General features: G+C 34.3%; 1 protein-coding gene across 1 annotated transcript; it reads right to left on the reverse strand.

Annotated features, from left to right (window-relative positions):
- Window positions 1-11342: 11342 nt before the first annotated feature.
- Window positions 11343-17645, reverse strand: LOC137748136 (very-long-chain aldehyde decarbonylase CER1-like). Its single transcript, XM_068488223.2, has 10 exons — window positions 17528-17645; window positions 17092-17315; window positions 14924-15156; window positions 14538-14757; window positions 13470-13845; window positions 13169-13276; window positions 12728-12928; window positions 12274-12369; window positions 11872-12045; window positions 11343-11758 (listed from the first exon to the last, which is right to left on the reverse strand). Exons 1-10 carry the CDS (start codon window positions 17585-17587, stop codon window positions 11588-11590), a joined length of 1863 nt encoding a protein of 620 aa, XP_068344324.2. The 5' UTR covers window positions 17588-17645; the 3' UTR covers window positions 11343-11587.
- Between the last annotated feature and the right edge of the window lie 655 nt (window positions 17646-18300).

Consider the following 18300-nt stretch of genomic DNA (forward strand, 5'->3'; position numbering starts at 1 on the left):
TGTATGGTTTTTATGGATTGATTACATATTATGGTATTAGGCATTAGGGATTACAGATTTAGGGATTTAGGGTTTATCTCATTTTGGGGGTTTATGGTTTGTCTCAATTTGGGGATTCAAGGATTTCGAAATTGGGGATTTGGGGATTTTAGAAATAGGGAATTTAGCGATTTCAAAATTTGGAGAGTAGGGCTCGGGTAGGCGACGGGGATGGGTGGTGGGGGTGGAGTTGCCTTAGTCATCGAGGGTTGGGTAGGGATGGCATGGGGATGGGTGGTGAGGGGTGGGGGTTATGCAGGGTTAAAATTTTAAATTTCATAATTTTTATGCAAATTTCATTTAATTTTCAATTTATTCAATTAGTTAATATGTTAACAAATTTCATTTAAATTACTTAAATTTGTTAAGTTGTTGACTTTATAATTTTCTATTTGAATTTTGTAAGCTTAGGGTTTTTTTATATAATGTTACGATTAACATATTAGTGTTAGGGATTATTTTATAACTTTACAATTATAGTTTTAGAATTTTAGTTTACTTGTTCATTTTTTAACTTTAAAATCATAGGTTTAGGATTTTAGTTGAGTTTTTTTTTTTTTTTTTTTTATTTTAAAGAATTAAAATTTTAGTTGTAGGTATAATATTAGTAATGTAGGGTTTAAAAAAAAAGATTTGGATGAAGTATTATTTGTTGGGATTAATTTGTTAAATTAGTTAAATTTGTTAACTTAAACATTTGTTGGTTTACGCTTTTAATTTAATTTTATAAATTTAGGATTAATATTTAGGCTGTAGGTATAAATTTGAAATTTTTTGTATTAATTAACTAATTTTAGGGTTGCTTTTACAAGTTCATAAATTTTGTATTACTTGTAGAATTATAAGGTTTAATTTTTTACTTTAAATTTTAGGCTTTTGTATTGATTATATAAATTGGTATTAATAACATAGTTTTAAATGTTGGTTGTTCAATTGGATTTTGTAGATGTCGCAGTTGATTAGGCAGCATAGGTCAGTCAGTAGGTCACCTCCGACACCACCACCACTTACTACTACAGCCGCCACTGCTCCACCTGCACTAGCCCCGACGTCGGAGGCTGTTGTACATCCACCTCAGGCCATGATGTCGGTAGTGCCTGAGTCATCAACTTCGTCGGTTACTCATCCATTACTGAGTGCTCAACGCTGTTATCGACAGCCTCGGCCTATCGACGAGGTTGATGAGTTTGCATCGGCTTCCACCGCAGTAGAAGAGGGAGCTGACACAGGTAATACATTGTTTTCTCGAAAATTTTAATTTAATAAATTTAATATACTTTTTTTGGGTTCCTCTATATGTGAATTGTTATGTACTTGTGTTGGTTTTGTTGTTTATTTGTTTGTAAGTTATGGGAAATGTTGTATTTTTAGGGGAAGTTATGTTGAATTTTTCGTAGATTATTTAAATTGTTTTTACATTAATTTGATTAATTTGTTTCATATTTGCAGCATCATTGTGACCTCGTGGACCTTAATGCCAATCAAGTCAAGTACATCCAAGAACCTTTCAAAGGCCGGTTCACTCAATGGAAGAGCAACCTCCACAAGTATTTAAAGAGATTTGACGAGTCGGCTGACACTGTAGCACACGGGTACCCCTTGGAGTTGGTGAAGCACCCTAAAAATTGGGCCTGTCTTTACACTCATTTTCAGGACGAAAAATACTTGGTAAGTGAATTATATAAATTATTATAAATTAATAATATCTTATTAATACTTCAATTCCGTTTATTAATTTATTTTAATACTTTATAATTAATATCGACACTAATATGGTTCGTTTCTTTTTAATAGAAAAGAGCCAAGGCCAACGCAATAAATAGGTCAAAGAATAAGCTTGTCCACCATTCCGGCTCCCGACGCTTTTCATATAGGACGGAGGAGTGACGTCGGGTAACCACATTTTTTCCAAAAAAAAAAAAATTGTTATTCTTACTCTAAATTACACAACTAATAACTAATTATTATTATTTTTTTTCAATGCTGACGGGTCGAAGTTTTTTGAGATTGACACATGCAAGGAAATGTACGTATGGCTCGGGGATGAGTTCACAGAAGGGTTCCATGTATGTTTTTGTAATTTTTAAATTTATAATTCTTATTCATTTTAAATAAATGTTATATAAATATTAATTAACTTGTTTTTATAATTATAGGTTACTATGATGAAGAGGAGCCAGGCTGTCCTTGAGGAAGTAGCTTCCCAGCTTCCCCCTGACACCCCAATGGAAGAGGTGCCCCATTCTTCCTGAAGATGTGGGTTTAAGTATCATGACGGACACCCTTGACCAGAGACTCAATACTAGGCTGGGGAAGGTGTATCAGGGTATAGGAAATGCCCGCCATCGTGAGACGGGAGCCTCTTCTTCCACCGTTACCTCAAGACAGGTTGCATCAATGACGGAGAAAGTAGCAGAACTTGAGCAACAGATGGCGGTCCAACATAAGCACATTGCGACACAGTCTGCCCACATTGCCACTCAAGAAGCTCATATTGTTGTCGAAAAGTCTAAGATGGCCCAGATCATCACCGCGCTTCAGCTGTCCGGCTTCAACATCCCCACCGCTACACCTCCTCTTGCTACTTCGACCTCCTAGGCCTTCGACTCGGCACAGCCGACCATAGAAGTTGACTCTGATGACTTTTTATTGTAGGTTTTTTTTTATTAAACATTCGTACATTTAAAAAATTTCCCTACTTGTACATACATTTTCCATATTTATTTTAAATTAATATTCTTCTTTATCAATTACTGTTCTTAATTAAATTTAACCAAAAAAAATTATTTTGTTTTGAAATTCAGATTATAAACAATTTAAAATAATAATAATAAAAAAAAAAGGTTTGCGCGATGTAATAATTCATCATTACAATTCGTTGCTCTGTTCTTGTGCCACGTAACCCTTTGTCCCTCTAATCTATATGCGACTAGTCCTGTTTTGTCACAAATATAGATATGTGATGAATAATCTTCTTTTCATCGCACAATACCTTTCTTTGCGAGTCTTACACGATCAACTTACGGCGATGAAGTCTTCATTGTTTATAATTTTAGGCGGCGAATTTCTTATTCATTGCGATAACTATTTTATGTAGTAGTGTAATGAATCAGTGGAGGTGAAGGCAAAAAGTTCATGCACATCTTTGAGAATTAACCTAATCTAGGCTATATGAGCAGCTGTGTGAGCTAAAGCTTTGTATTCTGCCTCTGTAGAGCTCCTAGAATATACTTGCTTCTTGGACTACCAAGATATGGGATTCTCTCCCAAATAGACAACATAACCTGCTATAGACCTCCAGGTATTCAAGTATGCAACCTAATCATAATCACTAAATGCAATTAATGCCAAAGGTGCTTCTGAAGGGTAAGTTAGTCCATACTTAAGTGTCCTCGTAAAAATCTCAGAATTCTTTTAACCATACCAAAATGGATATCTGTTGGAGCATTCATATAATGACAAACAATGTTAATTGCAAAAGCAATATCTGGCATTGTAAAGGTTATATATTGTGGGACCATGATTTTTAAGGGCTAGAGTAAAGCTGATTAAAATACAGCTACCTTAGAAGTGCAGTCATAGAGTCACTAACTCTGGGCAGAGCTGTATCAAAAGGAGTAGTGGTGCCACCATCACTCAACTCGGGAGCACTAGGCAGAGTCTGAGCAACTCCAATGGATAACCATGCTTATTCCGCAAGATACGCGATCTGATCTGGATATGAACACGATCAGATCTTATAAGTCTTGAAGTTCCTACAATCTAGGAATTGGTGTGCACCACAAGTAATCACAACTCTCAAGAGTGCAATATCTACTTTTAGATATCTTCTAGGATTCTCTGAGATTAAACTGGGGATTCTATCTTAAACAGGTCCCTCTTCCCACAATATAAACACTTGAATTCTCTTGCCCACTGCTTAAGTTTAAAAGCATTCATGAACTTGACTGTATGAGAGCCTTTGGGCGGCACATCCCTCTAGCCCCAGTCTTTGGCTTGCTCACGGTTGTTTCACTGTTTTGCAAGTTGCTCGAAATACTCAACCACTGCTCACAGAGGTGCATAAATTTGGTTCCAACAATATTGTAAAGCTCCAACAAGACTTCTATATAATGTAGGACAAACCATCAATAGTAAGAACTTGATGATGAGGTTTACAAGGTCTAGAACAAGGCTTACAATCATCCATACCAGCTTTATGTATAAGATCTCTAACATATTTTGCCTGATTAACAAATAGGGTGAACTGCTGATTTAGTCCATGAACCATCACCTCAGTGAAAATTAGTCCCTGAATTAATTTTTTGGGTAAAATAAGTCCCTAAATTCATTAAAAATTGCTAATTTCATTCCTATTATTATATTCAAAGCTATTTTAACCAATTTTTTGTCAACTTAAGTCACTTGACAACTTTAGAATTTAATACCTTCATTTTCTCGCCTATGGGCCCTTAACATTTCATATAGGTTGCAATCTAACGTCTAATTTACCCTCTGAAGTCAAATTCACTATTTCTTATGAAGAACGACCAATTTACCGTCCAAAGTTAACTACACATACCATTTTTTTATATTAAAAACTACTAATCTACCCTCCAATGTGTATTATATGCAAGTAACGTGATTTAAATTGATGAAAATTTGAATATAAAAGCTTCTAATATAATATCAGGGATGTAATTGGCATACTTTTTGAATAATTCAATGACTGATTTTTATGAAAAAAATAGTTATGGACTAAATTGGTAGTTCACCCTAACAAATATATCATCATTCTACTTATATTCATCCTAAAGGCCAAGGAAGAAAGACAATTTTCCCATGTCTTTAAGATAAAAAAACCTCACATCAATAATATGATTATAATATCATATTTTTACTCAAGGTGTCAATCATGCACTGAACCAGCTTGGTATTTAAACCTATGATTATAATATCATCTGCATACAACAATAATATGATCACATCATCACCATCCATTTTGACAAATAAAATGGAGTCAGAGAGAGAAGCTTCAAAGCCAGCTGCTTGCACATAACGAGTGAATTTGGCATTCCAAGCTCTAGGAGTTTGCATTAACATAAATAGAGATTTCACTACTTACAAACATGTGTGGGAAATTCAGGATTAACAAATCCTTGAGGTTGCTTCATGTAAACTTCTTCTTGCAATTCACCAAAAGAAAAGTATTTTTAACATCCAATTGCCCAAGATCCACCTTATATATGTGTTGCAACTAAGGGTAAAATTTATCTAGGTATGCCTCACTACCCTACTTGATTAAACATTTCTATATAAGTTCTTTCTCTTGCCTGAAACCCTAAGTAACAAGCATAGCTTTATACCTTGATATTGTCTCATCAAAGTTCTTTTTAATATTATAGACCCTTTACTGCTTATAACATTTTTATCATAAGACGAAGGAACAAGAACCCAAGTACCTTGAGTTTAGAGAGTATCAAACTTTTTTTCTGCACAACATTTTGCCACATTGTGGAATCTGAGAAACTTATCTAAATGTTGAAGGTTTTGAAGCATCCAAAATGTCTACAATTAATGTGAAATATCCTGAAAAGTGAGCATCATCAACTAAATTTTGTTACAATCCGTACCTTAAAATAATGTATTTTATTTCCACATAATGTGAAATGACCAAAATGTCCAAGTTGGGTGTCTTGAATAGTTATGGAGTGAAGTTAAATTCCTAATTCTCATATATTACTAGTTCCTTAAATTAGTTTTCTTACTCACGAGCGTGTGGGCGAAGAACGGAATCAAATTCGGAGTTTCAAGGGGTGAGTTTTGAATCTATTTAATTGGACGGCATTTTCGTAATTTTACTTGAGAAAATTATTAAGTGGGTTAGCGTCCCACTCTTGGTCTTTTTCCCTCACTTTGTCACTCTCTCATTCTCTCTAAACTCTCTACAACTCATTCTCACTCTCTCTAACACTAAACACCACCACCTTATACCATCACAATTCCGACCAAATCGTACCACTAAGCCACCATATTTGGAATCAGCATGACCTAAGGAACCTCATAGTGGTCTTGCATGTAAGAATCGAGCTCGAGAAAATATAGAACTCGAGCTGCTCATCTTGGTGTAGTTTCCCAATGAACTCGAGTGGAAACTCTTTGAGTTCGAGCCCATTTGATCGTTAGGTATCTTCTTCTTACTTTGCACGTTGATTAGGGTTGAAATTCAAGGTTTCTAACTCTGCAATTTGGTGTTCTTAGTACCCAATTTCCGGTGAAGTAGTTCGATGAAACATCGGCAAATCTGAGGTGATTTCCATTTGAAACGACCTAGGTTGAGTATAGGTAAGTTTTGTAAACTCCTAGTGAGATTTCGAGTTAAAATTCAAGAGAATTAACCTTGTCCATTCTCGTTGTTGTTGTTGGCAATCCTATATCGGTGGGGGAAGTCAACAAGGGTGGCTTTAAATATGTTTAACCTACTCTAACTATACCAAGGCCTTTTGTGGTAATACCCCACACCTGACGGATTAGGCAGGTAGTAAAGTTGGGGACAATATTGGTATCGTTAAAGTGGGGTTACAGGCCCGTTCAAGCCAAAGGCTTGTCACCAGGAAATATGGGCTTGGAAACAAGTTTGCACTCTTAACGTAGAGCCGGCCTCTGAGTTCTTAAGAGACACTTCCTAAAAAGATTGACAACAAGTCTAGACTCCATTGGAGCCAACATCTCAGTTTCAATTGCAGATGTGTGAATCTTTACATGTGAATCACTAAATGGGGTTACACGTGAAGGGCCATGTTGGCAGTCCCAGATCGGTGGGCAAAGTCAACAAGTGTGGCTTTGAATATGATTACCCTACTCTAACTAATACCGAGGCCTTTTGTGGTAAAACCTCACACCTAACGGATTTGGCAAGTGGTAAAGTTGGGGATAGTATCAGTATTGATAGAGTGGGGCCCCCCAGGCCCGTCGATCTAAAAAAATTTAACAGTTGTGTTTCCAAAATCAAGTGAAAAGAACCAACCAAACTCTATTGAATTCAAGGTGGATTCGACTTCATTTTGTCTAAATGCGTTATTAACTAAGCATCTAAACCTTTGGGAGAATTTTAGGTGAATGTGGAGTTAAAATCCGTTGAAATTGAGCTTAACCTAGGCCCTGGCCATGTTCTGAGTTTTCTACAAATTTCGACGACGATTTCGGTGGTTGTCAACGACGATCGCTGTGAAGATTAACGGCTACAGTGGCGGAATTGTTAGAGTTAATGCCATATTACACTAGGGAAGGTATATTTCGTTACCTTCCCTTAAATACTACAATGCCCAACGCATGGCTCCAGCGATGGTGACTGTGACGTCTACTCACTTAACTGCAACAGTGAGTATGATGGTGTGTGACAACACCGCAAGATGGTGCAATGGCGCGTGCTGACGCACGATGATGCGTGTTGTGGCACGTGTAAGATCGAAGACCTATCTTTAGATTTTTCGACGTCCTGAATCACAATGGTGCCCTTTGTTTATGCAAAATCAATGTCTAAATAGTACTTTTGGACGTTGGATTAATGAATTGTAAGAAAGTGCTTATTTAAGCTAAGTTATACATTCATAGGTACAAGTAAGACGAAATTGGACAAAGGCAATGAGCCTAACGAGGATTTACGCTGGATACCTTCAAAAACGATGTTTTCAATTAAATTGTTTTTTTTATCAATGAATGATTTAAATTAGTCTTTGATGGTGAGACTTAAGTAGAAATGAAATTATAGTTACATATATAACTTTGGTGATTTATTTTCACCACATGGCTGTCATGCACTTCGTATAACTTAATAGCTATCTACGGCCATAGGATTATTGCAGGTGCTAATATTTCTAGTAGATGCTAGTTAATGATTAGGTATATATCGATTCGCCTGCTTCCTATACTATACTGGTAGATGCTAGTTTTGAGATTTCTTTTTTCATATATGATTTTGATTGTTCTAATGTGAATTGATTGATGGTGGTGGACATATTACATCATTAAGGGACTTTTGACCACCAACTGTACACTTAGCCAATGAACCACATCCGTTGGGCAAATCGTTTCTAAACGACGATAACCTGATTCATCGGGCAAATGTTTCCCATCTTCACGCCAAAAGTTTACCCTTAATTCTTGTCCAACGAATCTATTCCGTCGCGTAAATGTTTTAGTCAACTCACCATATTGACCATCTTCGCCCTATCAACTAAAATATTTGTAGGGTAAAGCTATTTTAACCAACGGGTGCAAAGTTTTGTAGGGCAAGCCGTATTTTATGGTAGTGCCTATAAATATATCATTGTATAAAAAATATTCACGAAACACCTTTAAATATATTCTTTATACTATTTTATCACAACCAGACTTGATACTTAGGTGGTGGCTAGCAAAGTTTGAGGGCATGGATTTGATCCAATTAATCATGTTTGGTTTTTAGGAGCCGTCACAATGGTCAAGTCATCCACAAGGCTAAGGTGGGTTGTAGCCAAGGAAGGTTTTCTGTAAGGATAGTGTTATTCATGCACTCATTTTTACTTCTCACACACTTCTCTCAATTTTCGGCAGTCGGATAGAATGAATTGAAGATGATCAACGATGAAAATTTAATAAAAGTGTGTTGGAGGTAAAAATGGGTGTGTGAATATCACTATTCTTTTGTAAACTCATGGTTATAGCCCACTCAATTTCATTATAGGTTATTATTTAATGTATATTTAGTAGAGGATAGGTAATGAATAATGAGTTTTATGCTAAAAATTATAAATTAGTTCTCTTCCGTTCCCCTTTATCCTATTTGTAAAAGAAAATTGTCATTTATCCTATGCGATTTAGCCTATGTGCTTCTTACTCAAGAAAAGAAATTTTTTTTTTTTTAAATCCATAATTAAATCCTATCTCAGCAATTCCTTACTTTCCATTGCGATTTTCCAATGAAGTCATTTTTGATACGTTCTTAATCTCTTTATTTATTATTCTTGATTTAATTAGTAGGTTAATTATTTATATGGTCCTTGAATTTATCGGCTACGTTATGATTTTGAGAATAATTTATATTCTATTGTTGTTCTTTTATATTGATTATTCTATATATAAGCAAAATATATATATATATATATGATTTTATGATACTAATTTTAGCTAGCCCACCCAAGAATAAAATTCTTGCTTCACCCTTGAGCCACTAGTCTAATCGATTCGGTTTGCTTACAGAAATTTAAACACAAAGAGAAAAAAAATCAAAATAAGCACGAAGAAAGGATGTTATAATGTTATATAGACCAGGCTTCTATGCCCTCTCACTTCCCATACACTCTCATCCCCTCTTATTTTATGCGGTCACGGTTAAGCCACACAAATAGGAGGTGATGAGAGTGTATAAGAAGTGGGAGGACAGAGAAGCCAGGTCCATGTTATATAGACACATTGGCCCAAATTCCAAAATATTCAATGAGAGGATTTCAATTATATTTTTTTTTTCCCTTTGGAGATGATGGTGTCGTTTTTCAACATTTTGGGACCTACTTTTCTGCTCATAGAACTCAAAACAATTGAAACCAGCGACTTTTTGCTAATTAACATGATAGTTAGTACAATATTCAGATCATTTGTATTAGAAGCTGATGAATATATATGAAGAAACACTTGTCTAACCTCTTTAGATTTACTGGTCATACAGCAATGGTAAGCTCGGAGTTGAGATGACTACGTGTTTTCCCTAAAAGAAATTGCAAATTTAATGAAAGAGAAAAATGTGTAAGAGAGGATGCTGATATCACTTATGAACAAAACAAGACGTTCTGCAAAGCGGGCATGTAGAATTTGATCGGAACCTTGTATTGATACAACGAACATGGAAGCAATGGTTGCATATCGGCAACTTTCGGCACCTTTGGCCCTCCATCACCTCTTGGAGGCACACTACACAGTATTGGGCAATAGTAGTACAGTCCTCGTAGCAAGGATTTTTATGATAATAGTGTTGTGCTTGAAAAGCGTTCCGTAATGATTGATGACAAAGATGATTGTTTTGGTGGTTATGGAATTTGCTATTGTGCCCATCAAACCCATTAATTCGATCAGCCACAGATGTCTCTTCTGAGTGATCGATACCATCTCTTTCTCTCTATGGGTTCATCTATGTAGATCTTATATAAATAAATATATATATATATATATATGTATATTTAAGTGTATGCAAGAAATGTGCTGAGTTTCTAAACGTGAGATTATTCCACCAAACAATCAAAACTTAAGGAGGACCTGGTTGATTAAACGAATAGGAAGTTCATGTACCATATTCTACGATTGTCAAGAATGCTCACTTAATTATTTGTTCGAAGGAAAATGTATCTTTTGTACCCAAAAAAAAAGGAAAATGTTGCTTCATTCCAAAAAATAAACTAAAAAAAACAAAAAAAAAAATAATAATATAACTTAAAAACAAAAAACAGGGGAAAACGCAGTATTTTACTTGAAAAAAAATACTGTGAAAGTTTGTACACATCCGTGCGTGGTTTGAGTTCAAATTGATACAAGCATTTTATTTATTCGTATTGCATGACCAACTTTGCTTTCTTAATTTCTAGACCAACCAAATAATCAGCATGACTATAAGACTGGGTTTGAAGTCACTTGTATCTCAAGTATTTAAGGGTATTTACCTGTATTTGAAGTTTTACATTCAATTTCCCCATTCTCACTACTCCTTATAGAAAAAAGAAACAAACATGAGACCAGGTTTGTCTATTAATACCTACTAACAATTGTGGCACATGTTAATATGCATGTAAGCAAAACAGTTATTACATAAAAGAAAAATGGTATTAGATTCCTCAATGGAAGATGCAAAATGCCTTAAGGGGACATTTTATATTAGTTCTTGATCGGAAGCTCTGCAATGACTGGATGTAAATTATTCATCTTCACACCAAAGGTGTATATAAAAATTTATATTTACATCTTAGCAGGTGGTTTCCGCAAGTTGTCGAAAAGAAAAATATATGAGATATTTACATCTCTCCCGTTTGAGTAAAACTCATATTTGCATACTCCAGAGGTGTAAATGTTTTTTTTTTTTTTTTTTTGAACAAACGATATTATCTACACTAAAAAAGTTAAGAAGTGGGATAAGCCTCTCACAATGGGCTAATGTAAATATATTTTTTTACATCTCAAATGTGCACATGTTCATTGAAGATGCTCTTATAATAAGGAAGAGTAATAAAATAGGGTATTGAAATGTATTTGGGAAGAGATTTTTATTTTTTTTAATTAAAATATCTTCTGGTACATGATTATCAAATATGTTATACTCTTTTACTTCATAATGGTAAATTTGAGAAATAAGTACATGGAAGGGATTTTTAGAAAAGATCGACAAAGTCTCTTCTCTTGCACATAACTGATGATATAATATAATGAAACAAGAGGTTCGATCCCATAGTTTGTTTATGATAGATAATAGCTAAAGCTTGCATGAAAATATGTCCATAGCTAGCTAGCAACATTTTCATGAAGTGGCAAATAATCTTCATTATTTTTACATCGGTTGAGAGGTGACAAGTGGGTGGAAGCCATGTCGAAGACTTGCTTGCCAAACTTTGTCAGTATCGGACATGGTGTAACCACATTCATGCTCCTTCCAACCTTCCAAGGCATGCACTATGCCTGCTATACGCCATGCACTCATCACCCTTCTTGGCAACCAATTCTGAGATATAAAATAAAAAATTATAGGTCAATCTAAGTTTCGAATTAAACAGAAAAAAGTGGCAATGAAATTAAAAGAATTATTATTGTTTTACTCATTAATTAATTGCTTACTTCACAAGAGTAAACATTCTCAAGAGATGTGGGAATCTTCATCGCTGGGGTATGGTGGTAGAAGCAGTCTTTGCGCAATTTTTTTGGTGGGAGTTGGGAGAAGGGAACAAATAATGTTCCTCTTGGTGCACTCAACTGCTCTTTTTCTGTCAATCCATCTCCAACTAACCAAATCTGAAAAGTTGATTTGCATATATAAATTCAATATTACAATATAAAAAGGAAATTATTATTAGTCTTCTAAAATAGTTATGTTGAACTATTTTTCTTTTGATGACTAGCTGAGTGCATGATCATTTTATTTTATTTTATTTTTAATAACAACTCTCGATATGAAATATTGTTTTAAATTGAATTGGATATCATGGGTCAAAAGCAAAATGTATAGATGATAATTGATACCTTGTGTGCATAACTTTCTGCAAGAACCACACTACTTTCAGTGGCACTCAATGATTTGGTGAGCTTTAAATATTCATCTTCGTGTAATGTAGCTACCTGAAATAAGTGCAATGCAGATAAAAGATGAGTAAAATAGCAATACTACAAACACCAAGTCTAATATCAACTCTTACACCAACTTGGTCATATTGTATGAGTCATTTTTACATGATCTCATAATATCAGTGGTCTCACATCACGTAAGAAAGTTTATATGGGAGTGATGATAAGACTTAATGTATGTAACCTTAAAAACAAATACATTTAATAAGTGATATTGAATTTAACACGGTAACATGATCGTGGATGGTAAGAATGTACTAGTACAAAAGTTTTCCTCTATTCTTATAGGGGAGCTAGAACCATGACATATGAACTTGATACATATAAATAGATGTTATATATGTTTATTTACCTGGATACCCTTCTGGTACAAAGCAAAGGCAAGGGCATAAGCAACCTTTGTGAGGTTACCTCTAAAAACAACTTGAGTTGTCCCTTTTGGAATGCTGTTTAGGATTACAGCAACTGCTAAGCTACTTCCATCCACAACCTTGATTTTGAGATGAGGATGCCTTTGAACATAGAGACCACCATATCTATTCAGATCCTCACCCTGCATGCAAAAGTTTGCAGTCAGAAGGTGGTGAAAGATTAATTAAGGTTGGGTTTCATGTAATCAATTTTGCAGGATATATAACAGAGGGGACCTCCGGGAAATAACCAAATTTAGAAAAAATTATAACTGAAAAAAACATAAGAATTAGACTTAACGACTAGAAAGTGAATTCAGATGAAAAATTAAGGAGACTATGACAATATATAATTCACTCAGATATTGGAGGTAGAAACTGGCCTGATTCAAGAGGCCGAGACTTATAACTTTGACACCCCTTTTCTCAGCTTGAACAATGGCTTCCTCAATTAAGCTATTGATAGCTCCTTTCTGGAATCGAAAGTAGTACTGCAATATTTGTATAAACAAAGCGCAATCATATGAAAAATGTTTCTGCCTAAATGGTCTATTAAAATTGAAGTTTCAATAACAAACTATATATACTTTTAGTGAAAATTCAACTATATTTTGGTGTATAAGATACATGAGAGCATACTCGAACTTTTAGATGAAATAAAAAAAAAAAAAAAAGGGTTCTCACTTGCAAAGTGTATTTGGGTATAACCCAAGTTTGTAATCTGAGCTTGTTAAAGCACTGCCTCTCAACCACAAATGTACGACCACAGATCCGAGTTAACACCATGTACCACAATGTCACAGGCCACATCAACCACAGGTACCATTTTGATGTGTGAGGTATAGAAGCCAAGGAAGCAAACCCTAGCGGTAGATGATAGATGGATTCCGGTGTTGTTAGATGGGTTAGATGAAGGATATCTGGCGATTCCTCCTCTCTCTTGAGTGAAGTTTCATAGAGTGAATCAGTAGACTTGTCCATGGTGCCATATACGTAGTCGTAAAATGGCATGAAGAGAGAGTAATTGGTTCGGAATTGTGTGTGATGCAAAGAGTGAAACCTGTACACAAATTATATAATTAATTAAATTAATCATAATATTATAAAGGTCTTCAGTTGATGATCTCTTAAATTGCCTTAAAGAATAAATCAACAATAGTTTGTTCGTTTAAAGAATTAGAATTATGAGTTTTGCATAGATTAAGAGTTGGAATAAAGTAAGTCATAAGGTGTAGGTATATGTCATAATTATAATAATCTTTAAATTAGTTGTTGATTGGCACTAGTGTTGCATTTAGCTAGCTATATAATTTTTTCATACATTTATATGTACTTGTACATGAATATGGGTCTCTCAACTAAGCAGTTTATTACGCTTTTGGGTTGGATGCTTTAATATGGTTTCACAATCAGCAAAGTATACTCACCTTCATAAAAAGCGAACCAAAAAAGCTTTACATTGGAGAATCAAACCCTGAACTTTTTATATGCTTAACAAAAAGCAAGAAGCTTGCTTTTAACATACAACATTAGTTGGGTTTCTTTCCCTAACAGTTCAAGATTGTGAATATCTAAAGTTTTTGAATATGTATACTTCACTATGTATATACTATATATCCTCTACAAGTATGAAAATTTTTGTATTTAATATACATATATAAACATAAATATATAGATACATCGTACATACATATATAGGTGCACGCGCATGTGGGGAGGGAGAGAGAGAGAGAGAGAGAGAGAGATTCTTACGAAGGGGTATACATAAGATACTTGAGAGGAGGAAAGAGAGAGAAGAGGCAGTTTGGAATAAGTTCAAAATTGCAGTGTCCCATGTTATTCATGAAGTCAATATAAGTATGATAGCCAACAAGGGATATGACAGAAACTGTTCCCATGAACACAGTTGCTAGCATTGGCATTGAGAAGAGCAAGGAATATACTATGTGCTCCGCAAATGGGTGAATCACAGCTGCAATATAATAGCAAGATTACATAGATACAACACAACTACATTAAAAACTGGAGACTGGTACCGTTTTGTTCTATAAAATGATATTATAATCATCAATATATTTATGGTCAAATATTACAAAATAATGATGAGGTTATGAAATGATATGGGTTAGCGGTCTTACAAGTAATAGGTTCAGTAACGATTGAGGAATGGTGATGAGAATGGTAGCGGGAGTAGAGGTAATGATGGTGAAGTGCTCTATGAAACCAATAGTAGAGGTACTCCACAGGACCAGCATGAAGTAGAATTGTTGAAACAACTCCGTCTGTCCTCCAAAGTGGTACATTTTGAGCCCCAGAGAACAATCGGTTGGAGAGGTACATTAGGGCTCCATTGAACAATATTTGGTCATCCCTGTAACAAACAGGGTTAGTTAGATCTTTATATAGATCAAATTATTTATTCATTGCACTCAGAGTGTTGATTAAGTTCTGTTTAATTTTTTCATGTCGTCATTAGGTACACTATATTCTACATACACATAGTATACACATGGATACAAAAATAATTAACAACATTATTTATCATGAATATCATTACTTATATCTTTTCTAAATCCATACTTAATTATATACTAAGACATGTTAAGAGATCCCTCTTTGTCAACTAAAAAAGGTGAAGTGACTAATGTGTCATTTTTATGTTAATTGATATTGTGATATTAGCAAGATTCTAAAAGGCGTTAAGCGCTAGTCGGGCGTCGGACTGGAGCCTAGCGCCTAGGCAAACAAGACGGATTTAAGTAAATATATTATATTTCATGTAAATAAATGTTTTTGTATATAAAATATATGTAATTACATCATAAACTACAAAATAGAATGATATATATATTATGAAGTATTGGAAGATAATGAAAACATGGGGAACAAGCATATAATGTGTGTTCATTTAAGTATTCAACAAGTTTCTTACAATTTACTGAAAATAAAAATTAAAATGCAAAATGAAAGTTATATATTTTCTGTCTTAAGTAAGTTGCAACTTGGACTGGTCAGGCGGGCTAGGCGAGCGCCTCAGCAGGTCTAGGCGCCCTTTCTTAATTTTCAAACACCTAAGCATTAATCGGGGCGATAGCGAACCGTCTAGTGCCTAGGCGGCGCTAGGTGAGATCTAGACACTAGTCGGAGATTTTTAGAATAGTGGATAGTAGTTTAAACAATCGAGAATGATATTGTAATTTCCCTAACGACTTTCTTTACTATGTCTATTTTTTCTCTTTTTATAATTGTACATATTTTGTAAACTTTTATCATCACATACATATAGCATGTGTACAAATATCTAGTTTGGATAATAAAAAGTTGAAAATAAAAATCCAATCTAAAAAGTCACATGCATGTGTAAAATGGAAAAATGCTTTTTTGAAATGTTCAAAAAGAAAAAAATTTCCCTCTTTTTAAAATTCTTAGAACTTCGTCATTTTTGAGGTAAAAGCAAAATACATGCATTTAGAATTTTTAAAGGAGAAATTTGTCTTCCCATTTGATAAAAAAAATTATAATAATTTAATTATATGATCTGGTACCCTTGAGAAATATGAATGAAACTATTAGCTAATTCTTATGTGCGAGAATAATTAATTACTTGGATTCAAATTATTTGCTTAGTTCTCATTGCTCGAGACACCCGGAAGTACAATTCGAACCATCGCTCTTCAAGAACAACTCGAGTACTTGTCAACCTTGTCTCAATTATTATATTTGTGTGCTGGCATATTATTCAAAAGGTGTCGAGATGGGGTCAAGTTGTTCTTGGTGGGGGCTCGAGCAAAAGGAACTTCGCAAAGGGTCCGAATACAATTAACACCTGATGTCAATTCAGCCTTTTTCTGACAAATTTTGCCCAGAACTTGGAAAAGGAGGCAAAAATCGCTTTGACCCTCTAAAAAATTGTATTTTCCAAATATTCCAATCTGACTTAGGGACGCTTAAGGACCACCATACGAACACTAACAAATCACAAGCAAATCAATGGTAAACTAATAAATCACTATAGACAAGTGGTAAAAAAATAATAATAAATCACTATAGACACACAAAATCACTTTACCATTGACATGCTATATAATGAAAGATCTCAAAGAATGAGAAGATGAAAGTCACCATACGAAAACTTACAGATACATAAATATAAAAAACTTATATATAGGTACTAAATATAGGTATAAAGATAGAAAACCTAAGAATGAAGCTCAGATTATAAGGAAACTTGAAATTTATTAAGCAGCGGTAAAATATAATAAAATTATATAAAATAAAATGTAAATGAAATTTCAAATGCACTGACCAGTTTCTTTCTCTGTCAACCTGATCGAATTCAAGACCCTTGTCAAGAATTCGACCATTGCCTTTGGCTGTTCGATATCGAGAAAGAGTGATCCATATCTGGTTGTGGATCATCCTCCAAAGCATAAGTGGAAATATGAGGAAGTAAGTTATATCTCTTTCTTTTCCGCCATTCACCATGAACAACAATGTGCTGTGAATGACCCAAGGAGCCATGATGAGGTACTGCAAGTGAAAACCCAGCATATATACATGACAGCTGAAGTAATTAGTAAAGCAAAATATAAAACAATTAGAAATGTACAATCATGATGCTGATGATATATAATCTTCAATGACTAAACCCTAACACACTATAATATATATATATATATATATAGAGAGAGAGAGAGAGAGAGAGAGAGAGATGGAACAATAATAATTAGGTAAGAAAGTGCCTTAAAGCTTCCAAGAGGTTTCCATGGCCAATCAGTAAGAATTCCAGGCATAGAAGCCATATTCTTTGTTGATTTTTGCAGTGTACTGGACGGGTGTATATATAGGCAGTTTCTGTGGATTTCTTGATCAAGTTTTTTATTTTCATTATGGAGATGGATTTTTTATCTTTTATTTTCTTTTTTGGGAGATGGATTTTGTTCGGTTAGCCGAATGTAGAAAGAGGATGGGGTGATAATTTGATTGGTTTGGTAATAAACATGGGGAAATGATTTATGTGCTTTTTTTTCCATTAATTTTTTTGTATTATTCAATTCAAACTAATTAAAAAAATTGGAAGTATCCGATACACATTGGTAACAGACTAATTCATCTTCTCATTAATATAAAAAAATAAAAATAAATAAAAAATATCTTCCTCATGCAACCCTAATACCACATGAGACAGTAGCATACTTTTAATTCTTCAAAGGATACACCAAAATAGAACCAATGCCACCAAAAAATACATCCATATAAATTCAAACCCTAAGTTGGAGGCGTGCCATAAATATTAAACATGAATGGGCAAGCATGTGAAGGAAAAAAAAAAGTGAGTGACTTAATTTCCTACATTGTTAAAACAATGGCACATGTGCTACTTAATACTACGGTCTAGTAGCATTTCTTTTCACTTATAAATGAGAGGTTTTAGGTTCGATTCTCGCTAAAAGAGAATTTGAACCATATTATTGCTAGCTCATTGTGAGACTTAGCCCACTCCATCACTCTCTTA

Source organism: Pyrus communis, chromosome 2, assembly GCF_041283825.1.
Source record: "Pyrus communis isolate YQ-2024b chromosome 2, ASM4128382v1, whole genome shotgun sequence".
NCBI classification, from domain to species: domain Eukaryota; kingdom Viridiplantae; phylum Streptophyta; class Magnoliopsida; order Rosales; family Rosaceae; genus Pyrus; species Pyrus communis.

Coding starts and splice junctions, on each gene's coding strand:
- LOC137748136 (XM_068488223.2), bottom strand. CDS start 17,587: ATGGCTTCTATGCCTGGAATTCTTACTGATTGGCCATGGAAACCTCTT. Junction 13,277..13,469: donor TACCCAAATACACTTTGCAA/GTGAGAACCCTT, acceptor CAAATATTGCAG/TACTACTTTCGATTCCAGAA. Junction 12,370..12,727: donor TGTACCAGAAGGGTATCCAG/GTAAATAAACAT, acceptor CACTTATTTCAG/GTAGCTACATTACACGAAGA.